Source organism: Eublepharis macularius, chromosome 8 (assembly GCF_028583425.1).
Source record: "Eublepharis macularius isolate TG4126 chromosome 8, MPM_Emac_v1.0, whole genome shotgun sequence".
Classification (NCBI taxonomy): domain Eukaryota; kingdom Metazoa; phylum Chordata; class Lepidosauria; order Squamata; family Eublepharidae; genus Eublepharis; species Eublepharis macularius.
Window position 1 is genome coordinate 111,674,819 of NC_072797.1, and position 15,014 is coordinate 111,689,832.

Consider the following 15,014-nt stretch of genomic DNA (forward strand, 5'->3'; position numbering starts at 1 on the left):
TTGAGGAGATCGTGGAGAAGGTGTGGAAGGTGCCCTGTGATCAGCCTCCAACATCTAAGAGGATTGAACAGCTTTACAAGATCAAGCAGGGCACCTGGCCGGCGTTGGTGAAGCACCCTCCACCTTCCTCCTTGGTCACGGAGGAATTCAACCCCCGACGGTCGGGTCACTCCTCGGTGCCTGCCGATAAAGAGGGCAAGAAGCTGGATGCCATGGGCAGGCGCCAGTACATTGTCTCTTCGCTGGGTCTGAGGATTGCCAACTACCAGACCATCATGGCAGGGTACCAGCTGTACCTCTGGGAGAAGTTGGCGTCCTATACCCGGGACCTCCCACCTGAGCAGAAGGCTGTGGTGTCCCTGCTGCAAACAGAGGCTGTCCGGCTGTCTAAACAGCAAATGAATGCTGGGAGCCACGCTGCTGACACTGCTGCTAGAGGGATGGCTTCGGCGGTGGTCCTCAGGTGCCACTCTTGGTTGCGGTCGACCGCCCTGTCTCAGGAGGTGCGTTCCAGGGTGGAGAGCATGCCCTTTGAGGGGGACTCGCTGTTCTCCAAGTCCACCGACGAGACCCTGAAAAAGAAAAAAGAGGACAGGCAGACGGCGCGGTCCTTGGGTCTGGCTCCTGCGGACAAGCCCTCCTCCAGGCCACGGTACGCTCCCCGGTCCGGCCCTTACCATTACCAGGGCAGATACCAACAGCAGCGGCCGGGCTACCACCAGTATCCTGCCTACCAGCAGCGGCCTTACCCTCCCGCACAACAGCAAAGGAGGCGTCGGCCCTTCAAGCCTCGTCCGGCACAACAACCGGCCCAGCAGAGAGATCAGCAGGGCGCTGGGAGGCAGTACTGACGGGTCACACCAGCCGTATCCCCGAACTTTTCGGACAGACTGAGTCCACTCCTCTCTGAGTGGGAGTCAATAACATCTGACTCATGGGTCTTAACTATTGTTGAACTGGGATACGGGCTGGAGTTCATTGAGCTGCCTAGATGCAGTTCACCCCTGACAGCTGTCAATAACACTATGGCCGAGCTGGATGCGGAGATCGTGCCACTCTTGGCCAAGGGTGCTGTGGAAGAATTGCCCTATGAGGACTCTGTAAAGGGATTCTTCTCTAGGTTCTTCTTGGTCCCCAAGAAGGATGGGGGCTTACGTCCCATTTTAGATCTGAGGGGCCTTAATGCCTTCCTCAAGGTGACCAAATTCAAAATGGTTACGTTAGCGGCTGTGATCGCCTTGCTGAAACAGGGAGATTGGTTTGCGGTTCTTGACTTAAAGGACGCATACTTTCATGTGGGCATACGGAAGGAGCACAGGAAATACCTGAGCTTTGTTTACCGGCAAAGGGTTTTCTGGTATAAGGTGCTCCCCTTTGGCCTGTCCACTGCCCCACGAGTGTTCACTAAATGTGTGGCCCCTATGGTTTCCTTCCTACGGGAAGAAGGCTGTACCATCTTTCCGTACCTCGATGACTGGCTCATCGTGGCTGAATCGGAGTCTAGGCTGGTGCAGGACATTGGCTTGGTACTTAGCACTTGCCAACGCCTGGGGCTCCTGGTGAACTTGGAGAAATCCAAACTGGTGCCCAGCTGCAAGGTGTCCTACATTGGCGCACTCTTAGACTCTGTGGAGGGTAAGGCTCTGCTCCCCTTGGAGAGGGCTCGGTCCCTAAGGGGTCTGGTGTCCATGTTTAAAAGGAACCGATTCCAGTCTGTGCGCACTATCCAGTGCTTACTAGGGCATATGGCAGCGGCTACCTCTGTGGTGCCTTTTGCTAGGCTGCGTATGCGCCCGCTCCAGAACTGGTTTGTGCGGAGGTACGATGCTCTGCTACACCCTCCGTCCCTCAAATTCTCTGTCCCAAGGGTCATCCTCTCCTCCTTGGACTGGTGGCTGTCTGATGACAACTTGTTTAGAGGGACCCCCTTTGGGTATCAGCACCATGACGTCACGGTTACCACTGATGCCTCTCTGTTGGGATGGGGGGCTTACTGTGGTGATGTGTCTGTGCAGGATGTCTGGTCTGAGAGGGAAAAGACCCTCCATATCAATGTGCTTGAACTAAGGGCCATTCGTTTCGCACTTGTGTCTCTTACAGCACTGCTGAGAAATCGTCAGGTGTTGGTGCAGACGGACAACACGACTGCCATGTACTACGTGAATCAGCAGGGGGGCACAGTGTCCATGGCCCTGTGCCGGGAAGCCACGCTCACTTGGCAGTGGGCTATCAGGAACGGCGTATCGCTCCGTGCTATACATGTGGCTGGGTCAGACAATGCCCGGGCAGATGCCCTCAGCAGGGTCCCTTTGCTGGACCACGAGTGGGAACTGAACGTAGAGTGCGTTGGGCCGATCTTCCAGATGTGGGGTCATCCAGTGATAGATGTGTTCGCCACTGCGGCGACCACCAAGGCCCACACGTTCTGTTCCAGGGCAGGGAGCGACCCCCTCTCTATTGGGGATGCCTTCCAGTTTACGTGGACGCAGGGCTTGCACTACATGTTTCCTCCATTCCCCTTGATTCCCAGGGTCCTGTGCAAGATAGAGGAGGACGGGACGGGCTGCATCCTGGTGGCCCCCTTCTGGCCACGGCAGGTTTGGTTCCCAAAGCTCCTGCGGATGTCCCAACGGACATATGTGAGTCTGCCCCCTCGGCAAGACCTTCTCCTAAACGGGAGCCTGGTCCACCACGATCCCAGGAAGCTGCACCTAACGGCTTGGCGGATCGTTCCTCCCCGATAGGCTTTACTGACGAGGTACAGAGGGTCCTCCTGAATGCTCGTCGGCCATCCACTAGGCGCGCTTATGCGGCCAAGTGGCGCAGGTTTGAGCTCTGGGCACTTGCCAGAGGAGTGGTGCCTGACAGCAGTCCCTTGGGGGTTGTGTTCGAGTATTTGTGCCACTTGCATGGCCTGGGCTTGAAGGTGTCCTCCCTCAAGGTCCACCTGGCAGCGATATCAGCTGCTCACACCCGAGTTGAGGGTGCTACGGTGTTTTCTCACCCACAATCCCGCCAGTTCCTTAATGGCATGTACAATCTTTACCCACCTGTGTCTGCGCCAGTGCCTCAGTGGTCACTGTCCTTGGTGCTCTCACGTCTCATGTTGCCTCCATTTGAACCTATGGCTACATGCCCCTTGGATATGCTATCCTACAAGGTAGCATTCTTGGTGGCCGTCACATCGGCCAGAAGGGTCAGTGAGCTGTCTGCACTGCGGTCTGACCCTCCCTTTCTTGTGTTTCATCCCAACAAGGTGGTCCTGCGTCCCTGCCTCGGGTTCCTGCCCAAGGTGGTGTCCGCCTTTCACCTCTCGCAGGATATCTCACTGCCTGCGTTATTTCCTCAACCTTCCTCTAAGGGGGAAAAGGCCCTTCATTCCCTAGACTTGAAGAGGGCCCTAGCCTATTACCTGGATAGGACAAAGGAATTCCGCTCCAGTCCTCACCTGTTTGTATGTTTTGGGGCCAAGGAAAAGGGTAACAGGGCTTCCTCACAGACCCTGTCTAGGTGGATTGTGACGGCCATTAGCAAGGCCTATTCCCTGGCAGGGGTGGCTTGCCCGCTTCGTGTCAGGGCCCACTCCACGCGGTCCCAAGCATCCTCTTCGGCACTCCTCAGGGGGGTGCCCCTGGTTAACATTTGTAAAGCAGCCACATGGTCCTCTGCAGACACCTTTGTCAGGCATTACGCCATTGATGTCAATGCGGAGCAGGATGTATCTGTGGCTAGGGCTGTCCTACACTCCCTTTTTTCCTGAAGGAGTTTTGGGATGACTTTCTTGGTGTACCTGCTGGGTACCCTTGTGTGAAAGAGTGTATATATGTACCTTGGGGTGTATATATGTAAATATTGAGTATTTATGTGTCCTTACACAGTTTTTTGCATAGATGTATGTATGCATATCTATTTGTTGTTGCTCTTGTTTGTTCAATAAAATTGTGTTGGACTTCACCCCCGCCTTCCTTATTGTGTGAAGCTTGGTACACTCCCATGTGTGGAGGCACAGAAGAACGAAGATGAAAACAGGGTTAACATACCTGTAACTTATGTTCATCGAGTTCTTCTGTGCTGACACACAACCCTCCCTCCTACCCCGCTGTGAACTCCAATGCACAATAATGTGATGGCTGTAACGGAAATTGGTGTTTTTAAGGTGTTATGGCTGAAGTGTGTTGGTCAAGCGGCGGCAAGGGAGAACTGAGGGAAGGGGCCGTTGGTCGCTGGAGGATCACGTGACCGTTTGGGCGGGAAAACGGTCGCTGAGGCGCGCGACAAACGGCCCCTTCGGAGCCATGGAAGCTCTAGAAAATTCTCCAGCGGCTGGCCTGCGCCTGCGCAGGTCCCCCATGTGTGTCAGCACAGAAGAACTCGATGAACATAAGTTACAGGTATGTTAACCCTGTTTTTCCTTTTTAAAATCAGTGGAATCTGTAGCCCATTCACCAAGTGGAAGCCAGCAAATGGAACCCAGAGGGCAAAGGCCCTTTCCGAGGAGAGTAGGACTGAGGAATCCTCACAGAGAGTGTCAATAGCTCATAATGTTGTAAGGAGAACAACTTGTTTGCAAATAGAAGGGAGCCATTTCGACAAGAAAGAACAGAACTTATAGCAGCAAGCTCTAAAGAAACAACACCGTGTGCCACACTTAGTTCACAGTGAAAGAATATTTCATCGCAAATAAGGTGAGGGGACAAGATCCAACAAATGGGATATAGAAATACAGCCTCAAGATAATCCATATTTTTGAGAAGCTCACTGCAGGCAATTTCAGATTACTTAGGCCTATAGTCAGAATTGTGGGGTGGTAAGTTTGCAGAAACGTGCTTTATTTTTTTGCAGAAAATTTTCAATTTCTAAAGAGTGGTTATTTCACAAAATTAATAACAATGGCACAATGTTAGGCAAGCTTTGCAGTTTCCAAGATGAATTAATGTTTTTCAGTGATTATCTTTAGGCAATGTGTGGAAGAGAGCGTGTATATTTTAGGAGTTTTAAATGGGAGGGTGGGAGGGAATAAAACCAATACCTTCCTTCACATAGTAGAAGGGCTCTTGTAACCAGCGGTCTGATATGGAACTAACAAGTGATGCTACAAAGAGTGACATTGAAATTGAGGTTCCCCACTGACCTCTGTTGAAAGGGATTAGTAGACAGCCACTTCTAAGGCATATGATGCATATTTTGATGGGCTTATTTAAATTAGTGTGCCCAGAGTTTTGACTAGAGATGGGCACGAATCGCATTACGAACTTCAAAAACCCACGAAATTGGTGATCACGTGATCGCGATCCAGCGGTTCGTGATTGTCCACGGGCAACGAACCAGCATTTGGGAGAGGCCTGGTTTGGTGCGTTTGGCTGCGGTTCGGGAAGCCAGATAGTCAGGCGCCAGCAATCAATTCCCCTGGCAACGGAGCCGGGGGAATGCCTGAACTCTGTCTGCGTTCCTTCTGTTGCCCTAGAAACCCGAATGGAAGCCCAGCTTACCTTGATCAGCAGGTCTTCCTTCCAACTACGGAGCTGCAAAGGGGTTACAAGTTGGGAGAAGACACCCAGGGGAGGGAGGGGGAAGGGGGTGTTCTGTAGCCATGGGCACTCCAATCTCATCCCTGCAAATCCTGATAGGCAGCTCTGACGGCCAAACACAGACCTCCTGCGTTGCTCAATGGGACCTGTGCTTATAAATAGTCGTGGGCTCCCAGGCTGGGTTTCACTTTCTGCGAGCAGTGGAGTGGGACAGAGCTCTTGCTTGCCACTTGCTAGCTTTTGGGGAGAGAGACAGAGAGTATAATTGAGCTTGGTTTTTTGTGGGAGTTTCCTGGGGGCCTTGGATTGGAGAGGGTATAACTCCAAGATCCCTTTTGCAATCTTGTCCAAACTTGGGTGATGGCTGTAGGAGAGCCTGCAAAACACTCCCCGGGAATATGGGCTCTCTAAGTGCAACGGGGGCCGTTCTGAGCCCCACGAACCGGTTCGGCAACGGAAAATGTTCGTTGCGGTTCGCGACCTCAGGATCGTCGTTGGCACTGAACCACGAACCGCTGGTTCGTTAATTTTTTTTTGTTCGTGCCCATGTCTAGTTTTGACCTCTTTTTGTAGATGCTACATTATCTTTTATTTTATAAATATTTTATAAGTATTAATTTCCACATAAAACTTTGGATTTGTCTTAATATTATGTTCGAACCACACTTCAATTATTTTTTTCTTAACCACGTACTTTAATCCTAGCATTTGTTGCTATTGGGACATAAAACGAGTCAGGGTAGTTTAAAATGTTATTTATTGAGTATAAGTCAAAATAAATATGTTAAATCAGATCTCACTCTATTTAGTATATCAGAAACTTTCCCAGAGAGCTTTCCAACTCAAAATTTCCTGGAATACCCTCATCACTGTCTATAGCTGCACAGAGCAACACCGTGACTCCATATTAACCACAGAAGCTCATAATGGGGTGTGGTCATCTATCAGAGGCCTTATCAGTGAACCTCAACCTTTTTTCTGTTTGTAATTAATAATCCCAGCCATATAACCAATTGCAAAGTATCCCTATGTGGGGTTATAGCTGAGTGAAAAAGTACAAGTACTCTCGCAATTTCATTTGGTTGATTGATGATTATATTCTCATCGTACTTTGTAATTTTCTCTCCTGTTTATTGAGCCCTGCTGCTAGCAGTGGGGGGAGGGATGAATCAACAGGATACTGAACTATTGGAGCCTCCCCCCCACCACTTGTGGTGTTTCCAGGGAAAAGATGGGGACTCTTGGCTTAGTGGCACGTATTGTTAAACGACCCCAGGAATAGTTTTCTTATGTGCCCCAACCTGAAGACCAGTGAACTGAGGAACAGGTAGTGTAACTGATGTACAGCTGAAGTAGTCAAAAGTTTTATAGAACAGCATTCTGAAGAACTTTTCCTGAAGAGCGATTGGCCTTTTCAAGTTTCCCCCCCTTTGTTCTCTTGCTCCCATTCACACTCCTCTTTTCTACTCTCTCCTTTATCACCTTTGACCCATTCATACACACACCTTTTCTTCCCTTTCTTTGTCTTCTTTCTCTGCTAATTCCATCTCTATTTCACCCATGCCCACGATTATTCTCCAGTCAACTTTGGGGTGTGCTAAAGGTGATGGGAACACAGCGGGGTTGTGGTCGTAGTGATGGCACTGGTAGAGCACACACAAGCTCCCGCCACCTCTTGCAAACTCCAGGCAATAACTATAGCTTAAAGGGGAACAGCCATATGAGCTCACTTCAGAGGCAAAAAACTGCTCCTGTAGATAGCGCCCTACCCAGGAAATACCAGGTTTTTTTTTTACAGGTTTAAAATCAGGTCGGTTTTTTTGGAAAGAATGGGCTGTTAATAGTCTGTTCACAAACAGAGGACATTATCATGTGGAAACACGAAAAAAAATATCCGTTGGGTGGCTGAAATGTGGAAATTCCTTGGTGTGGGAACAGTCCGGATGAAGGAGACAACGTAGTTATTAAGACAGTATCTGTTCATCCAGTGCAGGAATTTTGACTAGAATATTTTCTCTAGTTTCAGTTTGTTCTCTTCCGTGTGCCCTGGTTCTGATTCTCAAAGGAAAAACAAATGATAAGTGTTTGATCAGTGGTGGCAATGGGTATAATAGAATGTTTGGTATTAACAAATAAAGGTATTGGTGTGCTACCTTTATGCCTTCCAGGATGGGTATTCAACTGAAACTTCAGATACTTTGGTGGGAAATGGCTCTTGAATGTCTTGTGTACCTGCTGCTTCCTCCTTTTCAGACCAGATTGAAAACTGAAACCCTCAGTTCTGATGACCCCCTCCACCTTTCCTGGACAGCCCATGGGGGCTTGGGTCCCAGTGTCATCCTGCTTCCCTTCCCCTCCTTCACATGGGCACAAACGATGCTCCAGCTTATGGCTATGAGCTGGATTTATGCCTTCCACAAGGGGAGAGGTTTTCAGTTGAACTTCCATTATACTTTGGTGCAATCCACATTGTGTTGATATGAACCCCAGAGGACTCTTCGCTCTAGTGAGAAACATCTGCTAAAGATCCCTGGTCCCAGGGAGGCCCGCCTGGTATCGACCAGGGCCAGGGCCTTTTCGGTCCTGGCCCCAGCCTGGTGGAACGCTCTGTCTAATGAGACCAAGGCCCAGCAGCATTTTTTATCTTTCTGCCGGGTCTGCAAGACAGCTGTTCCACCAGGCATATGGGCGGTGCTAGGCAGAGCCCCCCTGGATGGTTGACGGTAGAATATGCCCTCCCTACTAGCAATACCCCCATCTAGTAATTTCCTTTACTGTTAAGATGCTCTGGAGATGGTTAGGGTTTGGTCAGTTGGATTTAGTGCTGTTATGTTCATGTATATATATGTATTTTAATTGTGTAATTTTTGGATGTTTTTATGGTTTGTAACTTACAATAACTGTCCTATGTATTCTAACTTGTATATGCTTGTAATCCTCCCTGAGCCTGCTGGTGTGGGGAGAGCAGAATATAAATCAAATTAAAAAAATATTTCTTTATGGATATTGTGCTACCATAGTAGTATCAAACAACATTATACGTCTCTGCTATCTTTTGTAATCTGTGGAGAACAGGGGTGATAATGAGGACTCTTCACTTATCCCACATTATTCTGTAATTCAGATGTTACAGATGTGGCAGCTAGTCAAAGGGAAGTAATATTTATGATGTGTCAATATGAATTAGGCTTTAGAAACATTTGTATGGTTTAGAATCCACACTGCCCTTGTAGGCACGCATAGAACTCATGAACTCTGGTTATGCATACAGCACAATAGCTAATGGTTAAGGCATAGCTAACATGTTAATTGAACTTTAGTATTCACCCCAAGATTAATAGAAAATGAATGAAAGCATTCTATAATTGCCCTAATATAGGAACTTCCAGTTGAAGTAAGTTACATAACTCAATAATAATGTTTATTTTTTAGTTGGCCAGAAAAATAGCAAGACAAGAGTGACACAGGGGTATAAATCACCCTACCTGTTTTATTTAATTATTGACTTACATGACTAGTTGTAAGGAATGTTGCAGAAATGCTGCTTTATTCTGTGAGCCTGTACAAATGATGAGCTCTATAATAAAAGAATATATGGGCGAAGCAACTAACACTAGCCACTCGTGTCACCCCTACTCATGCCTTTTGTTCTCTTTTGTCGTTTAGACATTTACTAGTGGGGCATTAACCTCAAAATTTGTAGACAGGTGCGTATCTGAAGTTTGAAATTGTGAGCTTTGAGGTATCTTCCTTTATAGCCTTTACAAAGCAGCTAGGTTTTGAAAGGTATTCTGTGATCAACTCTGCTACCCTGCTGCTTGGCTGCCTCCCTCTTCTTACAATGTAATGACTGTGCTTTCTATGAAAGTTCACTTGGCAGGAGAAGGCTTTGACTTCAGCAGCTGTGGGAATGGAGCAGCTGTGTGACCTAAAGCTTCGGAGAAATACAAAAAACCCCTACAAAACCCTTACTCCTCCCCCAGTCCAATGCTCTCCTTCATAGTAGTTTAAAGAAATGGAGAGAAATGGCAGTGGATGTATTCATTGTTGATTTCTAGGCATTTCAGTTATATTAATATTGGCACTGTAAAATTTAAATTAATGTTGTTGTAGTACCTGAGAGAAGATATTGGCCTCAGGAAGAGTCTTATGTGAATTAATAGAGATGTTTCAATTATGAAAACTGATAACAGTCAACTGCAAATAGGAAGATCCTAGAAATACCAACATTACATGTGTTCCAGAAAATTTGAGGACAGTGTCCTTAAACCATTGGCAAATATGCATACTTCCTTCTGTACTGTGGCTTGCCTGTTTTATGACCCCAAGATATTAAGTAAAACAGCATGAGGTGAAACCAGGTTGCTGTGATGAGAGGTCCGGGCATCCTCATCAGGAAATGTAAAAATGGTCTAAGCTGTCCAGTTTCTGTTCACACGGCAACGTAGTTGGGCTAGAGAAAAAATCTGGAATGGAATGCTTTCTGGAAAGATTCCTTCTCACGAGCTTTGTCTGGTATTTCCGACATGTTTGAAGTCTCCTGAGTTTAAAAAGAAGTTTGTAGGACTGGTTGTTTAAAAAGAAACTCCACACCTGTGCCAGTTTCCATTTAAGTAGCACTTGTGTAGCCCATAAAGGAAGAGTGAGAAAAGAAAAAAAGCGTGGTCAGTTGCCCTCTGGATTGCAGTCTTTTTCCCCCCAGGGTGGAAATGCAATCTTTGGCATTTCTACTGTCAGTGCAGTCAGCATCCCCCCCCCCCCACTTTTTGCAGCATTAAAAAAATCAGCCATCCTTTACCGTACTAATCCTTTGGAATTTCCGTAAAATTTAGTCATTTTAATTTTAGCAAGCATTGCAGACCTATAAGTTTACACATTATCTGTACATGAAATTGTGTGCCTATAAAATAATTTCAAATTAAAATTGGTAATATTTAGAATGTTAAGATGCTTAATAATTAGATATTAATAATATTGAAAATAAAAGTCTAATGGTTACATAAAACCTACATTAAACTGTTATTACTACTAGTTATGCTCTTGAAAATAGTTCTGTTCATATTTTATATTTCTGTTATGTAATGTATATTGCTCTTATGTATTTTTGAATATTTAATCATATTAAAAACAAATTAGACATTTTCACCAGAATAGTTATTAGAAACAAGTGCATGAATCACATGTTATATTTTGCCTCTACATTAAAGAGTTATTTAAGTAATCAGGGAAGCAATTAGTACTGTGAATGAAATCTTGGTTATTCTCTTAATAATACTAGTAGTATACCTGTGCTCATAAGACAATTGAGGGGAAAACATGGGGGAAACTTGACTGAGAATGCAAGATTATTTATCTCAGACCCGCTAGCGCTGCCATTTGACTCAGGTGATTACGAGATTTCTTTTACTCCAGTTTCAAGTTTCTTGCTTGCTTTGCACAGGAAGGAGTTGCAGGAGCTGCAGAATCTCTACAAACAAAACACTGAACATGCAGCACAGCAGGCGGAGCTGATCCAGCAGCTTCAGGCTCTCAATATGGATACGCAGAAAGTACTGAAAACTCAGGAAGATGCTCACGCAGCTGAAACAATATCATATCAAAAAGTATGCAGAACTCTTCCCCCTGAAAAGTATATTTTCTTCTCTATTCTATATAAGAATTTAATGCTGTGAACTAGGCAGTATGGCAATGTACCCATTGGCCTGGAACGCCAAGTAGCAGCATATACCTGTGTTTGACCCCACACTATCTCAGGTGCTTTTTGCAGCTTTTTAAAATTTAGTAGCAGCTGGACAGCCTTCTGCTGATGTTTCCAGATGCATAGGACAGAACTGTTACAGCTGTGCACGTTCAGGTTCTAATTTTCTCATAACTTTGACGATCTAGTAGAAGCATTTGGGTGACTTCAGTAAGTAGGATTTGGTGGCTTGGATATTATGGGTTTGCGTTGCTTCGGGTTTGCTTTATTATGGGTCTCCATTCATTCTGCCAACAGTGTTCTTGCTGTTACACTCTACTGGGATTTTCGCTGCTTTAGAAGTACCAACTCAATGGTTTTGTGCTGCAGTTTCAAGAAGAATGGCTCAGCACTTTTTTGAAATGGAAAAATAGAAAGTATTATGGCTGCATACACAGGACATTTAATATACCTTCCAAAATTATTTGGATCCGCAAGCCGCAAAACTTTGGGAGGTATGAAAAGCAACTAAAATGTAAAAGCATGAGCAACTGTTTGAGGAGAAATAGCCCACTAAATAACAGCACAGTGAATAACTAAATAACAGCATCCTTACACATGACTGGGTTGCAGTCATTTTTATACAAGTATGGCCCAGTGAAATGATAGAAAATGTATGTCACATTCAGGTCTATGGTTTGAGTATTCATTGATTTATGTCTTTGTAACTTTTTTGCTCTTTCTGTGGATTGTTTTGTTTGTTTTTCATGGCTTGGAAAATCAGCTTTCTTAATTCTAATTGATGGGTGAATGTCTATTTTTGTTTTCCATCTTAACTTAGGCAAACGTGAGATGTTCTGTTGGTCTAATAATATGAACATGGGTTTATATTAGGAAACTGTTCAGGTTTATTTCAGGCTTACTTAGCTCATTTGAGCAAACCATTTAAAAGTCAGCATTTGCTGTTGTCTAGTGTTGCTTTAACTGAATGAGTATGTTCATCAATATTAATGGTCCTAATTTCTGTTGCTTGAGAGAACTAAATGTAGAATCTAGAATTCTAGCCGGGTTTTGTGTTTGGGAGCAACAAATGTTACTTCAATCCCATCGAGATAGCTTTCCTTTATGAGATTTTCAATCAAACTGATTAATAAATAGCTATACAGCCAAGACCATGCTGAAGTGAGGTACTGTATTTTGAAACAAAAGCTCTAAACTGTAAATTTCAGAGTGCTCTGATAAGATAGTCTAGAGACTGAGAAACTCTTCTTGTCTTATTATCCTTAGTATTGATTTAAGACTCACCACCTTGAGTCTTAGGTGTGGACAAATCTATTGAGTCTCATTAAAACCAGCATACTACTGAAGCACTTTGTGTGTCTGGGACTAGTAAAATAGTTGCTATACATTTTTAGGAAATAATTCCTTTCCTTGAGAGGAACAGCTATAAACACAATATAAAATATATGTCAAAGAGTTTCTATAAGATTGCTAACCTAAAATATTTGTCTAGCGTAAAGGGAAGTGGGATGTTCGTGTGCGGCTCCTAGCTAGCTCCCCTCTCCCCCTTTTGAAATCACTGTTAGAATTTTGATCCTGAAACACCTCTGGGTTGTTGTGACACTATTCTTCCCTGCACCATTTGCCCGAATGCATCCCTGGAAGCTTAGGGTTTCCCCAGTGTGGCTAAAGCTTATGCTAGGGGTTGGGGATGCTTTTGATTAAAGGAAAGGCATTGGAAAAATATTAATTAAAGCTCATTTTCACAGTAGCCCTGATATGATGAATAGGCTACCCCAGAGCTATTTCATGGGGTGAAAGTTTTTCACTTAGACAGCTGGGATAATGTTGAATGCTTGGCTACTTTTGGATGGAATGCTTCCCCCTCCCCTTAAAAAAATGGTGAAACAAGACTACCACATCAGCAAGAATGCTATGATAAGCATGCTAATTGTAGTTATTGTTGCTGCTGTTCAGGGAGTCTTTTATATGGGATTGTTTGAGGGGAATTGAAATGCTGAATTCTCCACTGGCAGCCTGAAGTAGTACTGTCCATGAACCTGCCAGTTGCCTCCTCCCTCCGTATACGTTGTCAGAGCAGAACTGTTTATGTAAAGATATACTTCTCCCTGTATGATACTACATTGACTATTTCCTAAGAGACCTCATGTCTAGTAAACAGTGTTACTTCTTAAATGATATGATGGTACGTTGAATTTAGAATATATCTTTGAGCCTCGTGACCTGAAGTATCTGTCCTCTCTAACTAAGTCCATTGATCTTCCTGTAAGGGACAGTATATCATAGAATGTACATGCTGATAGGCTTGACGCCATTTGGAAAAGCAGAAGACTGTTCCTCTGTGAATTTGCCTAAGGAGCCGCTGACAAGTCCTTATCTAGTTCTTGCAGCCAGCACTCCAATACAAGGGAGGCAGTTGCCTGCAATACTGCCCATTTGATTTGTAAGGGGAATAAAAAAGTCTCTTATCTAGTTTTGGTTATTTAGAGGATGAAAACTTGTTGCGCCCTCAGTATGCATGCATGTTGCTGGGTGGCTGGAAGTTTTTTGTTCAGACTGGAAAGTCATCTTGTATGTAGAATCCTGATAATCTCAGCTTTTGAGTAATGAAGAACCAGCTTCTTATAACAACAACAACAACAACATTCGATTTATATACTGCCATTCAGGACAACTTAACACCCACTCAGAGCACTTTACAAAGTATGTTATTATTATCCCCACAACAACAAACACCCTGTGAGGTGGGCAGGGCTGAAAGAACTCCTAGAAGCTGTGACTGACCCAAGGTCACCCAGCTGGCTTCAAGCAGAGGAGTGGGGAATCAAACCCAGTTCTCCATATTAGAGTCCTGCGCTCTTAACCACTACACGAAACTGGCTCTCTCTTTTACTTATTATTGGAAGAAATTGTAATCTGTGGACCAAACGACCAGGATGTGGTGTAGAAAGGGATCAGAAAGATATAGACAGTTTTTGGCAATATTTAAACATCAAACTGAACAACATTTGAATCATTACGGTAAGTTCATGCAATAGAATGAATATTCAAAAGGTAAGAGAAGCTTGAATATTTCCTTCCAAATATAATAATGATTATGAAGAATAGTATCTATGAGTGTTCTTCCATCCCTGAAAAATTTAAGTTTCTTGGGCTCTACTCTTAAACGTTCTTTAAAAGTTGAGTCAGCTAGAAGGGACGGAGCAGCCACATTGTGTGTCTGCCCCGTATTAGTAAAAGGAGTGTTTACATTTTTACAATAAAAGGTACTTACGTTAGTGGGAGCTCAAGCTTGCTCTTTCTCTTATTTTACGTCTCTGAATTCTGTATTTTTGAGTGGTAAGAATAAAATGTGGTGCCCATCTTCTATCTAGGAATTTTTGTGCTTTTAAAGACTTACAAAAAGAGCCCTGTGGCACAGAGTGGTAAGCTGCAGTACTTCAGCCCAAGCTCTGCTCATGACCAGAGTTCGATCCTGGTGGAAGCCGGGTTCAAATAGCTGGTTCAAGGTTGACTCAGCCTTCCATCCTTCCGAGGTCGGTAAAATGAGTACCCAGTTTCCTGGGGGTAAAGTGTAGATGACTGGGGAAGGCAAACCACTGTGTGATGCGACGTCCCCCCATGGGTCAGTAATGACTCTGTGCTTGCACAAGGGACTACCTTTACCTTTAAAGAGTTACAAGGTATTATAACTGCAGCTTTACCCTATTTGTTCTATAATAGTAGAACAATATGTACTTGCCAAAAGTCTTCCATCTGTGTCCCCGATAGAAACTGAACTGGAGAAG

At 44.9% G+C, this 15,014-nt stretch overlaps 1 protein-coding gene across 1 annotated transcript in view; it reads left to right on the forward strand.

Annotated features, from left to right (window-relative positions):
• CNTLN (centlein) overlaps positions 1–15,014 on the forward strand; it is a 282,369-nt gene that overhangs the window by 101,834 nt on the left and 165,521 nt on the right. The window contains exon 7 of the mRNA XM_054986823.1: positions 10,969–11,131. Coding sequence (XP_054842798.1) covers positions 10,969–11,131 — 163 coding nt within the window. The remainder of the gene's footprint in view (positions 1–10,968; positions 11,132–15,014) is intronic.